The sequence below is a fragment of the Lissotriton vulgaris genome, chromosome 7, assembly GCF_964263255.1.
Source record: "Lissotriton vulgaris chromosome 7, aLisVul1.2, whole genome shotgun sequence".
In the NCBI taxonomy this organism is placed as follows: Eukaryota; Metazoa; Chordata; class Amphibia; order Caudata; family Salamandridae; genus Lissotriton; species Lissotriton vulgaris.
In genome coordinates, this window is record NC_141695.1 from 1154755295 (window position 1) to 1154778814 (window position 23520).

General features: G+C 47.3%; 1 protein-coding gene across 1 annotated transcript in view; it reads right to left on the bottom strand.

The window, feature by feature from the left end:
- PDE6A (phosphodiesterase 6A) overlaps positions 1 to 22424 on the bottom strand; it is a 300863-nt gene extending 278439 nt beyond the window's left edge. Inside the window, exon 1 of the mRNA XM_086928871.1 lies at positions 21801 to 22424. Within this exon, the coding sequence (XP_086784997.1) occupies positions 21801 to 22274 (474 nt within the window). The 5' untranslated portion in view covers positions 22275 to 22424. The remainder of the gene's footprint in view (positions 1 to 21800) is intronic.
- Positions 22425 to 23520: the final 1096 nt, after the last annotated feature.

The window sequence follows — 23520 nt, forward strand, 5'->3', positions numbered from 1 at the left end:
TCTTTCGACAACAGAGATCTTAAAGTTGTCTGTGGATGAGACCTAATAAAAGAGTAGGACAGCATGCAATCCAATGTGACACTGGAAAGGCTAGGAGAGATAGAAAAGAAAATCAGATAAAGCGGATGGCAGAATAAGAGGAACTGGATGGTAAAAGAGGGCACAGGAGGAAGAGTAAAAGGTACACAAGCAAAAGGATAGGATAGATGGAAAGGGTGAGAGGAAGATGAGTAGTAAAGAAAAGGGGGTGTAGGGAGGGTAGAGGAGAGAGGAAATGGCAGGTGAATGAAGAGCAAAGGGGGAAATAATGAGAAACTGAAAAGGATAGAGTAGATTGAAAACAGGGAGAGAAAACGTTGGAAAATAGGTTGGACTAGGATGATAGAGCAATAGAGGGGGGAAAGTATGAGAAGCAAGAAAGTGGGGGAGTTCAGGGAAAGGAGCCACAGAAGGGTAGGATGACTAAGTGAAGGGAGGCAAGGAAGGTCGAGGATAACAAAGCAAGGGGCATAGATGCAATAGTGGGAGAGAGAAATAAGGAATTATATGAGAGACGGAGGGATCGGAGGCAGAAACAGGCAAGTACAGCAGATAGGAAATGGACAAAATGATAGAAAGACGAGAAAGTGAGAAGAGGATGAGGGGTTGGGTATTGGGAAGACCAGAAGGAGACAAAGTGAGAAGAGTGAAATTACAAACATAGGGATATATAGACAAGTAGGTACATTCCAGGCCCTCTTCCAACAATGGAAATCCCCAAAGAGGATTATTTTTACCCTCCTGCTTTCTTTGACAAGCTCCTTCGAAAAAACAACAAAGAGCTGAGCGGAATCCTTACTATTGAACAATGTCTAACATCGGGTCTTTGGGTGTCTGAGTCTGAAAGTATTTGTGTAACTTTTAAATATTTTTACGCATGGAGCACTCTATAATGGGTAGTAGAACACCGATTATTTACAGTACTTAGAAACTGCAGAAATGTAGCAATAATCAATATATATAAACTATTACTATTGTTAGATTTTCTGCTTTGCATTCTTTTGCTTGTTAAAAAACACATAACAATGCTTTTTATTTGCCCACACCTCCCTGATTTTATCGATTCCAACATCCCACCCAACCCCCTATTGACACTATTCAAGCGACATTGACATTGCACTTCTTGAAAGTTCAGGGTCAGACAGGCTATAGGGGAATTAGGCAGTGCCCGATGGTTATTCTGAAAGGAGAGTGAGTGGTCTGATTTTTGGCTGTTAGTTGGTCTGTTTCATGGTCTGCTGGGCTGTTTTTAGGTCGAGCTTGGGTAGTGCATGCTCTGCCGTACGAGGCATGCTGTATTGAGGTAGGGACTAGAAGCTCCATCCATGTTTTTCTTTGGCTTGTGTCATTGTCCACTATAAACTGTCTTCAACAACCAACCAACGCACACCAAGACCGAACAACCACCCCCCACCACCACCCTCCACGCCTGGACCCCGATCAGCACCGAAGACACCATCCGCACGATGAACTCCATCCACTCCGGATCACCGACCGACCCCTGCCCTCACCACGTCTTCAACAAGGCCGACGCTGTCATTGCACCCCACCTGCGAGACATCATCAACACATCCTTCGACACCGCCACCTTCCCTGAGAGCTGGAAGCACGCCGAACTCAGCGCTCTACTCAAGAAACCCACAGCGGACCCCACCGAACTCAAGAATTACCGCCCCATCTCGCTCCTCCCGTTTCCAGCCAAAGTCATCGAGAAGACCGTCAACAAGCAGATGGCCGCCTTCCTCGAGACGAATGGATCCCTCGACCCCTCACAGTCTGGCTTCCGAGCCAACCACAGCACCGAGACCGCCCTCATCGCCGCCACCGATGACATCCGAGCCCTGATGGACAACGGAGAAACAGCGGCCCTCATCCTCCTAGACCTCTCCGCGGCATTCGACACTGTCTGCCACCGCACCCTAGTACAGCGCCTCAGCAACGTCGGAATCCAGGACAAGGCGCTGGAATGGATCATCTCCTTCCTCGACGGAAGAACACAGAGAGTCCGCCTACCACCGTACAAGTCAGAGGCCACCGAAGTCATCTGCGGCGTCCCTCAAGGATCCTCACTGAGCCCCACCCTCTTCAACGTCTACATGAGCCCCCTCGCGGCCATCGCACGCCAACACAACCTCAGCATAATCTCCTACGCCGACGACACCCAGCTGATCCTCTCCCTGACCAACGACCCTGCCGCCGCCAGAGCCAACCTGCACGAAGGGATGAAAGAGGTAGCCGAGTGGATGACGACCAGCCGCCTGAAACTGAGCTCAGACAAGACGGAGGTCCTCATCCTGGGCTCTTCACCCTCCGCCTGGGACGACTCCTGGTGGCCTCCTGCCCTGGGCACCGCACCCAAACCGACAGACCATGCCTGGGCTTCATCCTGGACTCCTCCCTCTCCATGACCAGGCAAGTCAACAACGTCTCCTCGGCGTGCTTCAACATCCTACGCATGCTACTGAAGGTCTTCTGGTGGATCCCCACCGAGACCAGGAAGACCGTCACCCAGGCCCTCGTCACTAGCCGACTGGACTACGGCAACACCCTCTACGCCGGTACCACCGCCAAGCTCCAGAAGAGACTCCAGCGGATCCAGAACGCCTCAGCCAGACTCATCCTCGACATCCCACGAACCAGCCACATCTCCGGACATCTGAGAGACCTTCACTGGCTCCCCGTCAACAAAAGAATCACCTTCCGCCTCCTCACCGACGCACACAAAGCCCTACACGACCAAGGCCCGAGCTACCTCAACAGCCGAATCAACTTCTACGCTCCCAAACGCCACCTCCGATCAGCCAACCACGCCCTCGCCGCCGTCCCCCGCATCCGAAGAGCGACTACGGGAGGAAGGTCCTTCTCCTACCTGGCCGCCAAGACCTGGAACTCCCTCCCGACCGACCTGCGCCTGACCCAAGACCACCTCTCCTTCAGGAAGAAGCTGAAGACCTGGCTGTTCGAGCAGTAGCGGCACCCCCCCACCCCCAGCGCCTTGAGACCCTACGGGTATGTAGTGCGCTCTATAAATGTCATTGATTGATTGATTGATTGAACTGTCTCTGTTCATTGGTTAAAAGGCTTAGTAGTCCCTCCTTAGTACCTCCTTGTCCTCTTTTGTAACTTCTCATGGTGACACCCCCTGTTTCTCGGTATGCATTAATTACAGCTTCTGAGCACTATTTTCTCAAATAGTTTTGTCCTGCCTGCTGTTACAGGCAGGACACGCTCTCTCCCAATGCTTTTTTTTATTTTTAGAGCACGCATTTGCAATGTAATAGGTCTTGCATTCGTGAGAGTTTAAGCTATTGGCATTGTAAATGACAATGCTTTTTATTTATCTGTTTTAAAACAACACATAAATAAAAGGCATTGTCATTTACAATCCCAATAGCTCAAACTCTCGTAAATGCAAGACCTATTGCATTGCAAATGCTTGTTTATTGTCGAGTTCCATAATATTAAAACAAAGATTGTCTGCAGCAAGCCCATATCCACACTTATACAGCTTGTCTTTACAAGCTCAGAACTGCCCCAATTTGCAAACATTGGCCAATTGTTTATCTTTCTAATTCATGAATGGGGGCCACTTTAATTTCGGTGCCCGGGTCCAAGTTCGACTCTGGAAAAGTTAATCACTGCTTACAGGCAACCCAGGAGCTAGCATCAAAAACTGTGAGTAGAACCCACGGTACAGTGGCAGCACCATTGGTGGAAGTGGACACGCCCTAGAAGTGGCAGTGGTGCAGTGGGCAGCAGACACAGTGCAGTGGGTGGTGCAAAATGTATCGACACACAATCACAAGGCCTATTAACCCTCAGGCCCAGAGAGTCCAATGTTTAAATACAATTGCTATGGGGTCCTCCCATAAAATAAATACACTGATGCATTAGAAAGCACTTGAGTTGGGTCCAAATGAGGAGGCTGTCGTGAAAGAGGACACTGACGCTGTTTATCTTGGTCAGTGGACGCAACCACATGTCATTAGTTAATCCTAAAGTGAGGCAATGAAATGTGGGAAACAAGAAGTGCTTGGTAGAATCCACACCAATGTGTTTCTTTTCAGCAAAACCTAGTTGTAAGGGAGGACTTTTGCTGATGTTGTCTTTAATTGATCAGGGCTATTTGAGTGATTTGAGAGAAACAGGATATAGATGACCTCAAATTGCTTATCATACAAAAGTGGGAAATTGCAGATGCAGGTCCTTGAGGCTGATGTGGTAAAAATAAATAAAAATTACTCCCCATTAAATCTAAATAACGAGGACTCGTTCTGTAAAAGCAGAGTTTAGTGGGTTTCCCCAATGGATGCCTTTAAACTGATCGTTAGTGCCCCACTGAATTGTGGCTTCTGCCCAATAGCAATGATATTGGAAAATGATGACATTCTCCTGCTGAATAGGGTGGGGGCACTTTAGACCCCTGTATCCTGCAGACTTTTAAGCCTCGGTGGGGTTAAGGCAGCAGGTGGCCAGAGAGAGATTGGAAATACAGAGACAGAAAGAGTGAGGATGCTGGGTGGGGATACCGGGATAAACATATTAGTAGCAGCTGTTTTGAACATTCTTACTATGGCTGCTTTCAACCTCCGATTACACCTGAACTTTAACCTCTACCCAGGGTAAGGCACTATTTCTATTTTACCTTATTTTCTTCTCGGAGTGAGGGGGTTAGTGGTTTACATACAGACCTTTTTCCCCAGTTCCCCCCAAAGAATGCACAGTTATTTTGCCCATTTACCAACAACTACAGGGCTTTGGTATTTATTTTTGGACTCTCTCTGACGACTGACACTGATGTCTCATCCCCATCATTTCCTTGGGGAGTGGCACCAGGCATGTCAGACGTTTTTGCCAGGCCTGGTTCAAAACCTACACACATGACCTATATTGAAAGAGAAAGCATAGCATCTCCAACGTCTATCTCCACTTATTGAATTAGCAGTCTTAGCTGCCTTTCCATTAATAAACAGTGTGGACGTGCTTCAAGGTATACAAATCCATTTTGAAGAATGATTGTAGCATCCTCAAAAAGAGTGGTGTCTGGTAAATCATCCCCAAAAAGAGTGGTGTCTGGGAAATCATCTTAAAAAAGAGTGGTGTCTGGGAAATCATCCTCAAAAAGAGTGTTGTCTGGGAAATCATCCTCAAAAAGAGAGGTGTCTGGGAAATCATCTTCAAAGAGAGCGGTGTCTGGGAAATCATTCTCAAAAAGAGTGGTGTCTGGGAAATCATCTTCAAAGAGTGGTGTCCGGGAAATCATCCTCAAAAAGATTGGTGTCTGGGAAATCATCCTCAAAAAGAGTGGTGTCTAGAATTCATCCTCAAAAAGACTGGTGTCTAGGAAATCATCCTCAAAAAGAGTGGTGTCTAGAATTCATCCTCAAAAAGAGTGGTGTCTGGGAAATCATCCTCAAAAAGAGTGGTGTCTCGAAATCATCCTCAAAAAGAGAAGTGTCTGGGAAATCATCTTCAAAGAGAATGGTGTCCGGGAAATCATCCTCAAAAAGAGAGGTGTCTGGGAAATCATCTTCAATGAGAGTGGTGTCCGGGAAATCATCCTCAAAAAGATTGGTGTCTGGGAAACCATCCTCAAAAAGAGTGGTGTCTAGAATTCATCCTCAAAAAGAGTGGTGTCTTGGAAATCTTCCTCAAAAAGAGTGGTGTCTGGAAATCATCCTCAAAAAGAGAGATGTCTGGGAAATCATCCTTAAAAAGAGTGGTGTCTGGGAAATCATCTTCAAAGAGTGGTGTCCAGGAAATCATCCTCAAAAAGATTGGTGTCTGGGAAATCATCCTCCAAAAGAGTGGTATCTAGAATTCATCCTCAAAAAGACTGGTGTCTGGGAAATCATCCTCAAAAAGAGTGGTGTCTAGAATTCATCCTCAAAAAGAGTGGTGTCTGGGAAATCATCCTCAAAAAGAGTGGTGTCTGGAAATCATCCTCAAAAAGAGAGGTGTCTGGGAAATCATCTTCAAAGAGAGTGGTGTCCGGGAAATCATCCTCAAAAAGATGGGTGTCTGGGAAATCATCCTCAAAAAGAGTGGTGTCTAGAATTCATCCTCAAAAAGAGTGGTGTCTTGGAAATCATCCTCAAAAAGAGTGGTGTCTGGAAATCATCTTCAAAAAAAATGGTGTCTGGGAAATCATCCTCAAAAAGAGTGGTATCAGGGAAATCATCTTCAAAGAGTGGTGTCCAGGAAATCATCCTCAAAAAGAGTGGTGTCTGCGAAATCATCCTCAAAAAGTGGTGTCTGGGAAATCATCTTCAAAGATTGGTGTCCGGGAAACTTTCCTCTGTAAGATTGGGGTCTAGGAAATCATCCTCAAAAAGAGTGGTGTCTTGAAATCATCCTCAAAAAGAGTGTTGTCTGGGAAATCATCCTCAAAAAGAGTGGTGTCTGAGAAATCATCTTCAAAGAGTGGTGTCGGGGAAATCATCCTCAAAAGATTGGTGTCTGGGAAATCATCCTCAAAAATAGTGGTGTCCGGGAAATCATCCTCAAAAAGAGTGGTGTCTGGGAAATCATCCTCAAAAAGAGTGGTGTCTGGAAATCATCCTCAAAAAGAGAGGTGTCTGGGAAATCATATTCAAAGAGAGTGGTGTCTGGGAAATTATCCTTAAAGAGAATGGTGTCTGGTAAATCATCCTCAAAAAGAGTGGTGTCTGGGAAATCATCTTCAAAGAGTGGTGTCCGGGAAATCAACCTCAAAAAGAGTGGTGTCTGGGAAATCATCCTCAAAAAGAGTGGTGTCTGGGAAATCATCTTCAAAGAGTGGTGTCCGGGAAATCAACCTCAAAAAGAGTGGTGTCTGGGAAATCATCCTCAAAAAGAGTGGTGTCTGGGAAATCATCTTCAAAGAGTGGTGTCCGGGAAATCATCCTCAAAAAGAGTGGTGTCTGGGAAATCATCCTCAAAGATTGGTGTCTGAAAATCATCCTCAAAAAGAGAGGTGTCTGGGAAATCATCTTCAAAAAGTGTGGTGTCTAGAAATCATGCCCTTTCAGTGCTCCGTTCTAACTTCCCTGAGTGGCCCTATTTCTACCTTTTCGCTTGCTTCTCTCAGAGAGGTTGTATTGTTGTTCCTTCCACGTTTCCAGCCTCTCCCCGATGAGTACCTCTGCTGGTGCTTCCCACTGTCACATCAAACTAATATTCTGTCATCAACATTAGCCTTAGGACAGCCACTCCAGCTTCTTCCTTGGCTTTCCCTGAAGTGCGGCAATATTGTTTCTACCACTTTCTTCTCAGCTAATCCAGTGCCTTGTTATTTTTTCATGGCTTCCAGGTGAGGAATGGCTCGGATAATTCTACAGCTTTTCCAGTCCCTCTGTCTGATGAGTTGACTTTTTCTTCCTCTGTCTCTCAGAACTGTGGAAATGTAGTCCACCTCTTCAGCATCTCCATACAGATGGGCCCTATCTCGTTCACTTATTCAGATTCTGTTTCACAACTGCCATGTATTTCCGTTCCTGGGCCCTCACTCTCTTCCATTGCCTTCTCTAGAGAAGTTTAAAGATATTAAAAATCCCCAGCCTCCTAAGACGAGTTCTGCCACTGCATCCTCCCCTTTACCATGTTCTCCTAAAGAGTGCCAGTGCTATCCGGGTACAACACACCTATCCCTTCCCTACTCTGCTTGCAAGACCAGAAAAATGTAATGATCATCAGGTTATCTCCTCTCCCTACAGTCTTCTTTAAGTTAGAGTTGGCAGCAGACCTTGATAGCTGTGGTCCATAGATCTGCCCATGCATTCTCAGCGGCTCCATGGTTTTATCCTTTAGTTCTGTGCTGGAGGGATGTCATCATTTGGGGAATAGGGAAAAACCTGAGAGAGCGCAAACTGACCAAAATGTAGAAATGCATCACACTTACACGTAGTAAGCACAAGTCATGAAGAGAAATGCCATGAGTGCTGATAGTATCCATAGTTATATTCTGAAATGTGTAGTTAATATAGAAATTTAAGTAGAAGTGGAACTAATACAGAAATGTGTGAAGCAATACGATTTTATTAGACGTGATTATTCCTGAATCCATGTTGTGTAGCTGCTAAAATGTAAGATGGCATACGGAAACGTTGAACGTGGTAGGCCTCAGGGCCAGAGCTAGGAGGGAGGGGGAAGGTGATTAAATTTCACAATATGGATTGCACTAATGTTTAGTAATAATGAGTAGGCCTTGATTTATAGATGTGTTTACCGAATTAGTAGAATAAGAGTATTAACATGATAATAATTAAAGAAGAAGTTGAATATTATAAAAATGTTGTAGAGCTGGAAAGCTTTAACGTTGATTTACACATATTAGTCTGGGCCGGGGAATGTTGCAACGCGGTTAGAAAACCATGAGATTTGGGATTTGGCTGTAAAATGTCTGTCTGGAAGAAGAAAGGGGGTATTCAATTATTAATAAAATGAATAGGAGTTTGTTCAAGAAATGGACCAGACATGGAGGAGGGTTCCGGAATGTTTAAGGGGTATCAGCGGGCCGGAGAAGCGTCTGAGAAGCAAGGTCGACTCTAACCACAAGGCCTCATCATGGAAAAAGCCAGAAGCTACACCACGTGAGGGGCGTCTCACGAGGGGCGTCCTAAATGTTGTTGGATTTTTGTATTATGGACAGCACCCCTGGGTGGAGTTAGAGCAGAAGCCTAAGGACCCTTTAGAGAGCGGATGGGTAGGCAGAGAGGGGTCATGATTGGAGAACTATAGGTTTTCACCAAGAGTTTGAGAGTGGGTGGCTTCCCTTGGGAGTCATTCACTGCTGACACCTTTTGATAGGTTGAGACCTGGTTAAGTAGGGATACCATCTAGAGCAGGGTAGGGTCAGCCTAACCTGTATTTTATCTCCGGCTGTAAATGACTGATAGATTTCAATATGTGTCTATGCTAATAGCACTATTGTTTTTAGAACTGGTATTGGTAGTTTCCGTTGTTCGTCTGAGGGCTTTCAGAGAACACATGTACGTAGTTGGGCCCGTGTATCTGGTGAATCTCATTTTGAGATGCTTGTACCTGCAACTTATCCTGACTTTATAATAAACCTTTGAAAGCTAGAAGTTGTTTGTGATCCTTTGAAGCAGAGTCCTTTATTGGGAGAACTAACTTGGTAAGAGATGCACTTTCTTCCCTCAATGACAGGCAATAAAGGTTCAGTCGACCAGACCGGGGTTTTAGATCGATAGTGATAAGGTATTGATCAAAATCTCGCCCTTCCAGTTGGTAGCTATAGAGGATGGTTGCCTTCTTGAGGAAGGTGATCTAGGCCAGGTTAGATTACCCCAAGGCCCCTAGAGACCGATGATCGGAAGAACCGCCCGCGGAAGAAGGACCGGATGACGTGAGACAGAAAAGCAGCAGTATCGGTCGAGAGTGAGTATAAAGGGTCATGCGTGCTAGATTGCGGTGTTTTGTATTGTATCTATGTTGTAATGTCTGGCGGAGTTGAATGCCTGTAGAGAGACTGTGGAACAGGTTGTGAGCGCGCGCAACCGGTGGAAATCTTAAGCTCAAGGAGAGCTTAAGTGGTTCGGGTGTATCGGACACTCAGAGTAATTGTTAACCAGGGTAAAGGGGGTCATGAGGTACCAGTGATCACCCGAAGGACCAGATAGGGGGAACGTAAGAGTGAGTGCGTGAGTAACGGACGCTGGCCGGAAGTTACTGGGTGTGTAAAGAACCTATCAGAGGGACGATAGACATCTCGTCAGTTGGGTTGACAATTACAAATAGACTGTGGACGTACAGTCGAGGGAAGTGACCGCTTGGTCGGAAGTAGTCATTTTTCGGTGTATGAATGGGACGCATGCATGACCGCGAGGAGAGCTGAGAAAGGAGGGGTGCTGCTGCGAAGCGGAGACTAGTGACGTCAGAAAGTGCCGCGCTGGGATTGGCCGGCCGGTGAAAGACCGCGCTGCGATAGGCCAGCTAGCAAAGCCGCGCTAAGATTGGTGGATTGACATCAGGAAGTAAATAAAGTATTCAAGCTGGAAATCTTGCGCATAATTATGAAGTGTTTTAAATGGTTAAGAGCGCTGTTTAAAAGAGAACGCAGGGGATCGTATGAAGGGGAAGAAGCCCCGCCGGAGGGTACGCCAGCTCGTTACATGGGGACAAATGTTGGGCTGCACACGATTCTGTGGATCTCAGAGTGGAGTAAGATGACAGATGGAAATGAGGAACTCACGTTCCCGAAGTACGGGACGTTCAGATTAGAGGTGCTACACAGATTAAAAGCAATTATGACCTCTACGAGACCCTTGCCTAGACCAACTCAGTTTGAAGCCCTTAATGCATGGATTAGGGCAGCGCATGAAAAGAACATGAATAGACGGCAAGAAAGAGTGAAACGTTCGGTAAGGGCAGTACAGGATGCCAAGTGGGATGAGGATGCTAAAAGATGGAGGGTGCATAACATGGAAGTTAATAAATTATATCCAGTGTTAGAGATGCCCGGGAACAAAAGCCCCCTAGAAGAGGATGACGAGAGCGAGACAGAGGACAGCCTGATAAACAGATTATTGACAGACAGGCCACCTCCGTATAACAGAGCAGGGGGAGATGTCGAGAATGGAGAGAGGGGGGGGGGGCAATGCAGGAGAGCATGGGCCGCTTCCCAGTCTCAATTGGGATCCCGCTGCAAAGAAAGAACTGTCCCAGCCTAGCCAAGTGCAACAGGTGGTCGGGAGGTTTGTGGTGCAGAAGGCGCCAGAAACGGAGTGTGCCACTTCCTACGCATTACCCGATGCACTACAGGTACCTGTTACCATAGGTCCTATAGTATCAATATATGACCCAGACAGGACCAGAGGGGAAGAACGGGTACGGAGGGGCAGAGAAAGAGCAGAGATGGCAAGGAGGAATGATACGATTAACTCCCCAAGTCAGTTGCCGATACCAAGGGATTGGAGCACCCCAGTGCACACAACAGGAGATCTGGGGGACATTAGATGGCCAGAGGATATGAGGGGACCAGGACGGAAATCCTTTCAAGAATTAAATGAGTACATGAAGAAATGGGATGAGGCAGTTGAGGCTCACAAAAGCATCATAGCGGCGGAAGCTGAAAGGGAAAGTCAGGACAGCAGAGCCCGGACTCACTGCGGGGCTGAAGAGAGCAGTCCGGAGTGGGACGGGAGGGAGAAGGACAGTAGGAGAGGCACCCATTGGGCCCGGAGGAGAGGTAGATCAGACCTGGAAAACGAGGGCCCAGAGAACGGGGGGGTGTCTCGCCCGATACCTAATGAAGAAGACAGGAGGGCTCGGGAGTACAGGGACAGCTTTAAGTGTATCCACTGTGTGCCCGGCAGGGGAGAGCAGAGTGGGAGTTGCGAGAGGCCGCACCATAGTCCCTGTGACGACGGACATGAGCGCAGCCCAGGGAATATGGGAAACCAGGAAGGATCGTATCAGATACTAAGTGATACGAGGGCAAGAGAGAATGGAGGCCGAAGGGAGGATAACAGAGAGTCCTACTGTGAGAAGAGAGGAGAGAATGGACAAAGTAAGATAGGGGGTAACAGGCCCGTGTTCCATCACCTTCCAAGATCGGATGGCCGAGCATGGGATCTGGAGAGATGGGAACAAGAGAGAGCACTCCCCAACTCTCCCGAACCCAAACGTAGGGCCCGGAGTTGGGATGGGAGAGATACCTGTGAACCTCCCTCGAAGGAGTTATTGCGAGCAGAAATAAAAGCCAAAAGACTCGATGTCTCCAGCTTAAAGTCAGATCTGGATGACATGGTAGACGGTACCCTGCCCTTAGAAAGAATGGACATGTATGAGCAGGATGAAATTCTGTTCATGGCAAAGGACGTAACTCGAAAGGCGAGAGCAATCCATGAGAAATTAGTCGAACTAGCAGGCAAATATATGGTAGACCTGTCAAGGACCAAAGCATTACAGGGCAACCACAGGCTACATTACACAGACCGAGATCTAGATGAGAGGAGAACCATCGGATTGAAAACACACATAAGGGAACTGATCACTGGAATAAGGACATGGAGGGCCCTAGATAAGTGGGAAGAGAGGTGGTCCAAGAGAGGGACCGTCAGGAGAAGCACACTTGGGATGACACCAGGAGGACAGCAGGGAGTAGAGACATACCCTTTGAGGGAAGTCGCAAATGGGACCTATGTCCACGTCCCTTGGAGTAGGGGGGATTTAGCTGCTTTTACCACCTCTTTCCCCAAACTGCGGGAAAACCCAGTGGAGTGGTATAAGCAAGTTGAGAGATTCGTAAAAATCTCAAAGGTCCTATGGATAGATTTGAACACGCTGTTTGACATAGTAGTGCCAGGGGATTTGTGGACCGCATGCAAGGTTAGCGCTGAGTGGCCCACCATAGAGCCAGAGAGAGATGCTAGGACTAATGGGCCGTCCGAGAGTGTGATGGCAAAGTTCGAGAGAGTATTGACTTGGCTGAAAGATAAAGTGCCAATGCAGGACATAGATTGGGTAAAAATTGACCGAACGAGACAGGAACCCAAAGAGACAGTTCACGAATACTACGAGAGATTGCTGAAGGCGTTTAAACAGTATAGCGGTCTGGATGTCATGGATCCGAAGGACATAGGGCAATTTGTGTCCAAATTCGTTTTGGGGCTGAGACCGGATATTAGTTTAATGATACAGCAACACTTGATCTGTTGGCAAAATAAACCCCTAGACGAAATACTGAGGTATGCCAGGTACTGCTGTGATGAGATAGACTCCAAGGCTAAGAAACTAAAGGAGAAACTGATGGTGGTACAGATGCAGGCAGCAGGGAAAGGGGGACAGCAGCAACAGCAACCAGGAACAGGTACTGGAGGAAAGAAACAATACAGCCAGAACAAGGGCAATGAGGAGAACTCCACCTTTAGACCCAGGATAGATATAGCTGCCTTAAAGAAAACAACTAGGTGCCACCAGTGTAACGAGGTGGGACATTGGAAACGCGAGTGTCCCTATAATGTTGAGATAGGAGACCAAGAGGTAGAAGAGGAAGAGACCCAGAGTGCGCCTACAAGAGGGGTAACGCAATACCAGGGAAAGGTGCTCAAAGGGGGGGGGCCACCTCCCCGAGCTCAGTTCCCGCAGCCACCCAGAGTAGGGACCATGGGTAAGACGTATAGACAGATGCCCCTGTTTGTCGGAGGAGAGGAATGCTATTATGTGGACCCACTAACTGGACAGAGAGTGGAAAGGGATGACTGCACCCTCGGGGCAGCCCTGGAGGTAGACCAGAGGGGACCCTATGTTGAGGCTGAAGTGGCAGGGTTCCCCACGACATTTCTAGTGGACACAGGAGCCACTCGATCCACGATCAGGTCGGCCGCAGTGCCAGGCCTGCCCATGTCTGGAGAGACCATACAAGTGGTGGGGGTCGCTAACAGGAGAATGACCAGTCCTCTGACTGAACCCGTGCAGGTGAAAATAGGGAAGTATAGTGATGAGCACCAGTTTGTGGTTTGCGATTCTAGTCCTGTATGTCTGCTAGGAAGAGACCTTTTGTGCAAATTGAACTGCACTATATACTGTACCCCGCAAGGAGTGGAGGTACTGACTAATGATGATGATGCAGACTTTAAAGTCGCAAATTCCAGAATATGTGTGGAGTTGTATCCCACTCTGACAGTAGACGAGCTCCCCTGGGATTTGAGAGAGACAGTTGCTCCAGAAGTGTGGGATTTCACTGGGGAAGAGATTGGGTTGGTGAAAGGGGTGGACCCAGTGAAAATTGTAGTGAAACCACATGCTGAGTTCCCAAGAACCCCTCAGTATAAATTGACTCCAGAAACGATTGCAGGCATAAAACCCGTGATTGAGTCCATGATTAAGCAGGGAATACTGAAGGAAATCGTGGGTAGTCCACGTAACTCCCCGATTATGGGTTTGCAGAAACCAAATGGGAAATTTCGGATAGTGCAGGACCTCAGAAAGATTAATAACATAGTCGTTTCGTGTTGTCCAGTGGTACCGAATCCATCAGTGATACTGTTTCAGATACCGTTCCAAGCAGAATGGTTCACTGTAATTGATCTTTGCCAGGCTTTCTTTTCGATCCCTTTGGACGAAGAAAGCCATTTTCTTTTCGCATTTAAGCTGGAAGGTCGCGTCCTAACATGGTGTCGTATTCCTCAGGGGTATACAGAGAGCCCATCGATCTTCAACCAGCTCCTGAAGAGAAATCTTGAAAGTCTAGTGCTGCCCCAGAGGTCAGTTCTGGTCCAGTACATAGACGACCTTCTTGTGGCGTCAGAAACAGAAGAAGCTTGCAGGGAAGACTCTATTGCATTGTTAAACCACCTAGCTGAAAATGGGCATAAGGTGTCCCCGGGAAAATTACAGTACTGCCTGACAGAGGTACAGTACTTGGGACACAGAATTGAGAAAGGTAAACGAAAAGTGTCACCAGACAGGATAGAGGCCATCATGAAGATGAATGCGCCTAAAACGCAGAGAGAAGTCAGGATGTTTCTAGGAATGGTGGGATATTGCCGACAGTGGATTGCAAACTTTTCACTGAAAGCAAAGCCCTTGCAAAAACTGACGCACAAGGAGGTGAGTGATCCGGTACCATGGGACAAAGACTGTTTGATGGCGTTCCTGCAGCTGAGAGAGGACTTGTGTCGTGCTCCGGCTCTGGGAATGCCAGATTACGATAAACCATTCTTGCTCTACTGCTGTGAGAGAGAGGGATGCGCGCTGTCTGTGTTAGTCCAAATTCATGGGAATGCCCGTAGACCAGTCGCGTATTTCTCGGCTACTTTAGACCCAGTAGCCGCAGCGTTGCCCGGATGTCTCAAATCCGTTGCCGCAACAGGTGTCAGCATTGAGAGGTGTGAAAATATCGTCATGGGGCACCCGTTAGAGGTGCATGTGCCCCACTCTGTTGAATTGTTGATGACCAGGACCAAAACCCAGCATCTGACGAATAGCAGGCTCACGCGCTATGAGCAAGTCATCCTTGCTGCAGAGAACGTGACCCTCAGGAGATGCTCTGTTTTAAATCCTGCTACCTTGATGCCACTTCCAAACGATATTGAGGATGATGATGAATGTACAGACCATGACTGCCTCGATGTGACTGAACTATGCACCAAACCAAGACCCGACATCGTAGATGAGCCACTGACCGACCCAGATGAAATTTTCTTTGTCGATGGCTCATGTGTAAGAGACGAAGTTGGGCAGTTGAGAGCAGCTTACGCTGTTTGTACAATTACTGGAGTAGTGGAAGCTGGATGCCTGGAAGGAGTACACTCCGCTCAGGTGGCCGAGATTATTGCCCTGACGCGTGCCTGCCTGGCAAGCAATCAAATCCGAGTCACCATATACACTGACAGTCAATATGGTTACGGGGTAGTTCATGATTACGGGCAGTTGTGGTCTCAAAGAGGTTTCATGACCTCTTCAGGCTCTCCCATTCGCGATGGAGAGTTTGTGCGCCTGTTGTTAGAGGCGTTGCAATGTCCAGCAGGTATCGCAGTTGTGAAGTGTACCGCACATACCAGAAATATGGACTTCGTGTCACAAGGCAATAGAGATGCCGACGAAGTCGCGCGGTATTGCGCGGAAACAGGGTACTCTTTCACAGAGGTGGAAGTGGGTGGAATAAATGTAAGGACTGAATTAGCTATGATATTGGAAACTGTTGATACTTGGGACGAACTGAAGGAGATGCAAGAGAATGCTCCTGACTGTGAAAGGGAAACATGGCAAAAGGCAGGATGTGTGATGGGTGAGGCCCATTTCTGGGTCTCAGCAGATGGCAGAGCAGTGTTGCCCAATGAGATGGTGAGCCCAATGGCCCGACACATACATGGTCCTGTCCACTTAGGAAGAGATGCTATGCTGAGAGTGTTTAGACAGACCTGGTACAACCCCAAGTTCAGAGTAGCAGCCGAAGCAGTGTGCCAGCGTTGTGTGACGTGCCAGCAGTTGAATGTAGGGAAAAAGACACCAGTTGCACTGAGCCACATAGGGAGGTCAGGAGGTCCATTCAATCGAATGCAGATAGATTTTATCGAAATGCCAAGGTGCAGCCGCCTCCGTTATATCCTGGTGGTTGTCTGCGTTTTCTCCAGATGGGTTGAGGCATATCCTACACGCAGGTGCGACACCCTCACAGTAGCTAAGATACTGCTTAGGGAGCTTATCCCGCGCTTCGGGGTGCCGGCCTCTTTGGAATCAGATAGGGGAACGCATTTCAACAGCTCGCTTGTGAAAATGATTTGTGCAGCTTTGAACATAGATCAGAAACTACATTGCAGTTATCGACCAGAAGCTTCAGGAATTGTGGAGCAAATAAATGGCACCATCAAGGCCAGAATTGCAAAGGTGTGTTCATCAACATCCTTGAGTTGGCCTGATGCGTTGCCATTGGTCCTTATGAGCCTCCGTAGTACCCCGGATAGGAGAACGGGTTTGTCTCCTCATGAGGTGTTGATGGGAAGAGCAATGAGGTTACCTTCTGTCCCAACTGCTGCACTGATTAGCATCACAGATGATATGATCCTGGACTATTGTAAGGGGCTGTCTGACGCCATTCATTCTGTGTCCCTTCAGGTGCAGGCTGCCGAGGTACCATCGTGCCAGGACCCGTGTCATGACTTGCTTCCTGGGGACTGGGTCCTGGTGAAAAAACACGTGAGAAGCAGCTGCTTGGATGTTCGTTGGCGTGGGCCCTTCCAGATCATCCTGACCACAAACACGGCAGTGAAGGTGGGAGGCCTGCCCAACTGGATCCACGCGTCGCACACGCGGAGGGTTCCAGCACCTCTGGAAGAAACAGCTCCTCTCTCGGATAGACGTCCAGCAGCGGACCGAGAAGCCATAGAGGGGGCTAGCCAAGCTGTAGAGGTGCCAGCGGAAGCGAGGAACGAGTCTGACCAAGCTGAGGACGGTCAGTACAGCAGCGAGACAGACGACGCTACTGAAGGAGAAGGTAGCTGGGAGTACGAGTCAGACGCTGACAGGTCTGACAGAGAGCGTGAAAAAACAAGAAGAAGATGGAGTAGAAGGGTACGTGGAGAAGCTGATTGGCCGCAAAGAAGGAGCTCTAGCCTAAGGTCAACTCCGGAGAGAACCCTTCCTCCGATATCAGAAGACTCAGACCCAGAAGAAGGTGCTCAGGGCGCTGGAGCACCGGAGTTGAGGAGGTCAAGAAGAGTGCGTGTGCCTAACAGAAGATACTCCACCCCTGAGTGGACATATCTGGCGACAGATGGCTTCGAAACCAGTGACAGGGAGGATCCGAGCGGTGGTAGTGTCCAGTTCTGAGCCCATCGTAACAGTGGAGATACGACTGTTAGTACCCGGAGTCGAACAAGAAGGGTCACTGACATTCATGCTCCCCCGACCTCCCCGCCTCAGCAAGTTAAAGCACATGTTTCTCACAGAATTGCAATTCCCCGATTTTGGTACAAAGATATCAGCCCCAGAAGAGCACAATCTTCGTATGGAAATATTGAATTTTGCTATCGAAGCTGCAGGCGAGCGCCTGATAGTGGATGCTTAAAAGACTTTGTAAATAAGCGTGAAGAAAAGAAGATTACCTAGCGCCTAGGAAGCAGAGAATCTTAGGGACTTTCCCTGAGTTGATGGAGAAGGGCTAGGGTTGTCTGTATTTGAACTAAAAAGAACTTTTGCGGAAAGGGTTGTCAGCTTCCAGTTGCGTGGTTCTCAAGACAAAAGGAGTAAAGAGACTGTAAAGGAACGAAAAAAGAAAGGAACTTTGTGCTGAGTTACGAGAGAGCCACACTATCTGACGAAATGGAGGCCGGTACCCAGAACCGCAGAGCGAAATGTATAATAGGTACACTAATAGTAGGAGTAATAATATTAATAGCTTTAGTAGTAACAGTCTCTTATGTAAAGGGACATGAGGAAGAGGCAAAGGTAACTGATGTGACATCTGTAGAGGCGCTTACACCCACCGTTGCTGGTGAGAAAGGGGAAAACACACAAGAAAAAGCGTTATTAGCTGCAGAAGCCCGCAGGTTACACGTGGATGAGTCCCAAGGTGACTTTAGGTCAAATGCTTATGCTAAATTATTATATGAATACGTGGATGCCATGGAGGTCAAGGACTGTTACGTCTGCATGCAGTTGCCGGCGTCTGTAGATGAAGGCATTCGATATCATCACCTCCCGCTGACATATGGCATTACATGCAGCTTGTTGCTTAGTATATTTTATGGGAGAGATAGTTTTGAATACTATTTCTCCAATTATGATGCAATGTTACCAGAAGTCCCAAATTATAAACAAATGAATAAATGGGACTACTGGAAGAGTGAAGACAGGTTGGCAAAGTTTTTCATTCCTTGGATTACTTTAGATACTTCACATGCCCGCAGAAATAACCTGACATGCAAGGTGTCAGAAGTCGAGAAAAAGTTCATAGGGCAGGTGGATGATCGGAATAGGAGACAAAAGATTTTGAAAAAATCAGGACAATGGAAAACAGATTGGACCGAGGAAGAAAAGGCACACAAGAGAAAGGGTAGTAGTGGTCCAATAGCTTTAGATAGAACGCAGAGAGGAAAGTTATGTCTTCATAGAGCCAAAACGTATTATGAAAATGTATACGTGGGAGAAGTTAGCTGTGAACATGCTTTCAATTTAGAGTACTACACCAAGGACTTCCTGAAGGGAATGCAAGTGATTCCAAATGTATATTTCGTATGTGGAAGAAATGCCTACGTGAGGCTACCTGATAATTGGTATGGCTCATGTTACTTGGCAATTATCTTCCCTAAAATATATCATGCCCAAGACTTAGAGATCATCGAGGGCAAGACATCATCGAGGGGAAGGAGAGATGTAGGAGGTGTAGAAATGGTTGGAGATGTCTTTGGGGCTGTGTTCCCTCTTCTGGGATTAATTCTTAATGATGTTAAAATTAGACGACTAGCAACAGTCGTAGACAGGTTGTCTGCCAGCACTGCTCAGTCCTTAATGCTGGTAGAAGGAGAGATGCAATCGATAAGGGCTATGGTTCTCCAGAACCGTCTTGCATTAGATGTCCTATTAGCAAAAGAGGGCGGAGTCTGTAAGGCTTTGAAGGTCCAGGAATGTTGCACTTACATTCCAGACAATTCGAAGCCCCTTGAAAAAGTTATTAGGAACATAACTGATATTCACAAAGAGATCGAAGACCTGAGCAGAGAAAATGTCTGGGAAAAGGTGGGCCAAGGAATAAGTGAAGCTGGAGGTTGGCTCACCACCTTAGGCAAAAGCTTTGTGTGGAAAATACTAAAACCTATCATCATAATATTGATCTGTGGGATCGTGTTATGGGGTTTGGTGAGGGTATTCAAATGGTACAGAGCAAGAAGGTCAGCGAGGGCTCAGAGAAAACAGCTGCAGAGGTTGGCTGCCATACAAGATAGTCAGTACCGGAGTCTGAGGGCTCTGGAAACACAGAAACGAGTTATGCTAGCAATCACTGCAGTTTAATATTAATGATGACCCCGAGAGGTCATCAAAGGGGGGAACTGAGAGAGCGCAAACTGACCAAAATGTAGAAATGCATCACACTTACACGTAGTAAGCACAAGTCATGAAGAGAAATGCCATGAGTGCTGATAGTATCCATAGTTATATTCTGAAATGTGTAGTTAATATAGAAATTTAAGTAGAAGTGGAACTAATACAGAAATGTGTGAAGCAATACGATTTTATTAGACGTGATTATTCCTGAATCCATGTTGTGTAGCTGCTAAAATGTAAGATGGCATACGGAAACGTTGAACGTGGTAGGCCTCAGGGCCAGAGCTAGGAGGGAGGGGGAAGGTGATTAAATTTCACAATATGGATTGCACTAATGTTTAGTAATAATGAGTAGGCCTTGATTTATAGATGTGTTTACCGAATTAGTAGAATAAGAGTATTAACATGATAATAATTAAAGAAGAAGTTGAATATTATAAAAATGTTGTAGAGCTGGAAAGCTTTAACGTTGATTTACACATATTAGTCTGGGCCGGGGAATGTTGCAACGCGGTTAGAAAACCATGAGATTTGGGATTTGGCTGTAAAATGTCTGTCTGGAAGAAGAAAGGGGGTATTCAATTATTAATAAAATGAATAGGAGTTTGTTCAAGAAATGGACCAGACATGGAGGAGGGTTCCGGAATGTTTAAGGGGTATCAGCGGGCCGGAGAAGCGTCTGAGAAGCAAGGTCGACTCTAACCACAAGGCCTCATCATGGAAAAAGCCAGAAGCTACACCACGTGAGGGGCGTCTCACGAGGGGCGTCCTAAATGTTGTTGGATTTTTGTATTAGGGACAGCACCCCTGGGTGGAGTTAGAGCAGAAGCCTAAGGACCCTTTAGAGAGCGGATGGGTAGGCAGAGAGGGGTCATGATTGGAGAACTATAGGTTTTCACCAAGAGTTTGAGAGTGGGTGGCTTCCCTTGGGAGTCATTCACTGCTGACACCTTTTGATAGGTTGAGACCTGGTTAAGTAGGGATACCATCTAGAGCAGGGTAGGGTCAGCCTAACCTGTATTTTATCTCCGGCTGTAAATGACTGATAGATTTCAATATGTGTCTATGCTAATAGCACTATTGTTTTTAGAACTGGTATTGGTAGTTTCCGTTGTTCGTCTGAGGGCTTTCAGAGAACACATGTACGTAGTTGGGCCCGTGTATCTGGTGAATCTCATTTTGAGATGCTTGTACCTGCAACTTATCCTGACTTTATAATAAACCTTTGAAAGCTAGAAGTTGTTTGTGATCCTTTGAAGCAGAGTCCTTTATTGGGAGAACTAACTTGGTAAGAGATGCACTTTCTTCCCTCAATGACAGGCAATAAAGGTTCAGTCGACCAGACCGGGGTTTTAGATCGATAGTGATAAGGTATTGATCAAAATCTCGCCCTTCCAAACCTTTCTAAAATGAGGGCCAGGAGTCTTCTTTTAAGGGTTGATAAAAGGTGAGATTATCAGCTAGCCAAATTGGCAGAGAGCCCTGAGGGAACACTCACACTTTTCTCGTAGGCATTTCTAAATTTCCCCCACATGCTTGTTGAGATGGCAGGACTCACTCACTGTACTCACTTGTTACACTACATAGGGAACATGAACACATTTTTCAGGAATTTAGCTCCAAGCTCACTTCTCCATCCAGAGGGATAGCGATGGCGCCGGTTGACCTATGTGCACATATTAAGATGGAGAAAATCCACGCCTTGATTGTATGCTTTGGAATCTAGGTGTATGAGGTGTGTGATTGTGTGTATGTGTACGCGTGTTTGTTGGCATATGTGTTTGTGTCTGTGTATTCGATGCAGCCAAGCTATGGAATCAAATGCCTCATGCCACGCGACTCCAACCGAATCGGTTGCTGTTCAGGAAAATGCTGAAGACCTGACTATTCCCTCAAGATTAAAACTGAATTCTCTGGTTCTATAACCTAATCTCCATCTGATCACACTCAGCGCCAAGACGCCGCGGCATTTGAGCGCTCTATAAATATCTATCCTATCCTATCCTATCCTAATGTTGATCAGGGGTGTAGTGAGGACACTTTGATGCAGTGAAGGGCATCTAGTGATGTTTTTCTAGCTTCCTACAATTCATCCCATTTTCAGGTGAACTACATTAAAGAAGGGAAGACGATAGATGCATTATTTCACATGGAGGAAGTTAGTAGTTCCAAAGGATATGAGACATATGGATTCTAAACACAGATAAACTGTCCCCCACACGGGCAACTCACACACCACCTCGTTGACCCAAAGAATCATGCATGTGACCTACCTGGTCCACATCAGAGACGTTGATGACTTTCTTGGACTGCGCCACATACCCCAGGACACCAGTATCCAATGGGTAGACAATCTCCGAGTCAGGCATTACCAGGCACTCTTCCAGGGTGGCGTCTTTATGTATGTTGAAAAGCCGGGTGGCCAGCTCGCCTGTGCCGTTGCGCATACGGTACATGAAGAGGCTCATGCGGTCAGCCTGGATTATGAAGCACATACGCTTCAGGATGTTGAAGCAGCAACGCTCCATCTGCACATTGTCCTGAAAGTCCCGTATGAGCTCAAAGACAATCTCACTTTCCTCTACGCTGGTCAGTGAGTGGAATGTGTCGAAGTCTACATCGGCCTTGCGGTTGCTCAGAAGTTTGGCAATGACCTCAGGCCGTAATTTACGGTCATAGTATTGCCTAGTGAAGGCCAAGTTGGCATCGAGGAACTTCTCCACCGCCTCTTCAGTCAAGCCACTCATCCTGAAAGCGACTGAGGTGTGCAGCTGCCGAAGAACCTTTCCTTCTGCTGCACCTTCTATGTCTTCTTCCCCTCAATCCTCTGGGACCAAACTCACATTTATAAAGGGAAAACAGCAAATCAAATGAAAAATCCCAAAGCCAGATTTGGAATCCTGGAAAGGATTTGCACCATCAGAGAGACTGTTGATTCCATACCATCCCTGGTCCCCCAGCTGCCGGCCTGACACAGAGCGGGGCGCGGACTGCGTCTGACCTGACAGGTATTAGGCTATCGAGAGTGAAGGTGAAACAGGGATTATCCAGATCTTTTTAAATGATCACGTGGCTGCTCTCTAATCCTTAAACCAATTCGGCTGGGGAGCTGGTGAGGGCAGGCAAGGGAGCTGGCGAGGGTACGGTAGGTTGTAGTAGGGGTGCCAAAAGTCAAAATCTGGAATTGTTCTATGCTGGGATAAGCCTGACTATGAATGTGGGAATTGACTGCAACTCCCGAGAACGCGGCAGAAAAAGGACACTTTCTGGGGCCCATTACTCAGCAGTGCTTGCCACTACATAGAGAGCCGCTGTCGACACTGAAGACGGCTCTGGACTCGTCCTTCGGGCTGCAGATCGCGTTCTTTTCCTTCGCATGTCCATTACTTCATAAGTAAGGTAGTGCGGGTCCGTGATCCCGTTTGAGCCTCTAAGTGATTGCAGAGAGCACACAGCTGTTCCCGTACAATGCCGGCCTGAAGTCTTCATTGATAGAGGGATGCTGTAGTTCAGCAATTAAGAAGGGCGTAGCAGGCAGTGTTTTTCGGCGCCTGGCATTTGATGTTTTCGTATCCATTCACGGTTCATTCGAGTGGGGTTCTCTGTGGGCCCCAGATAAATGCCCTGTGGTGTTACAGGCGCACTGGGCGACGATGGCATCACGGAATAAACAGAGGGTGTATTTTTTTCATTTTTTCAAAACCAAGAGTTGCTACAGATGAGGATAGAGGTGTGAGGTCTATTGGCAGAGCGGTAAAGGTTTTGGGCGGGTAGCTTACGAAGGAAAAGACCTCATGGGGGTGTCGAATAGCCTTTACATAGCGCGAGGGTCTAACGCGCTTTGTGGTCGGGTACCACATGGACCGAATGTTCTCACGGCATGCGGTCCTCGGCCGTAGGGTGGGGGAGCTGCCCCGTGTAGCCTGGAGACCTCGGTCTAGCCGGTGCCAGCCCCCCTTCCACCCAGCAGAACCCCCAGCAGCAGTCAGCCCT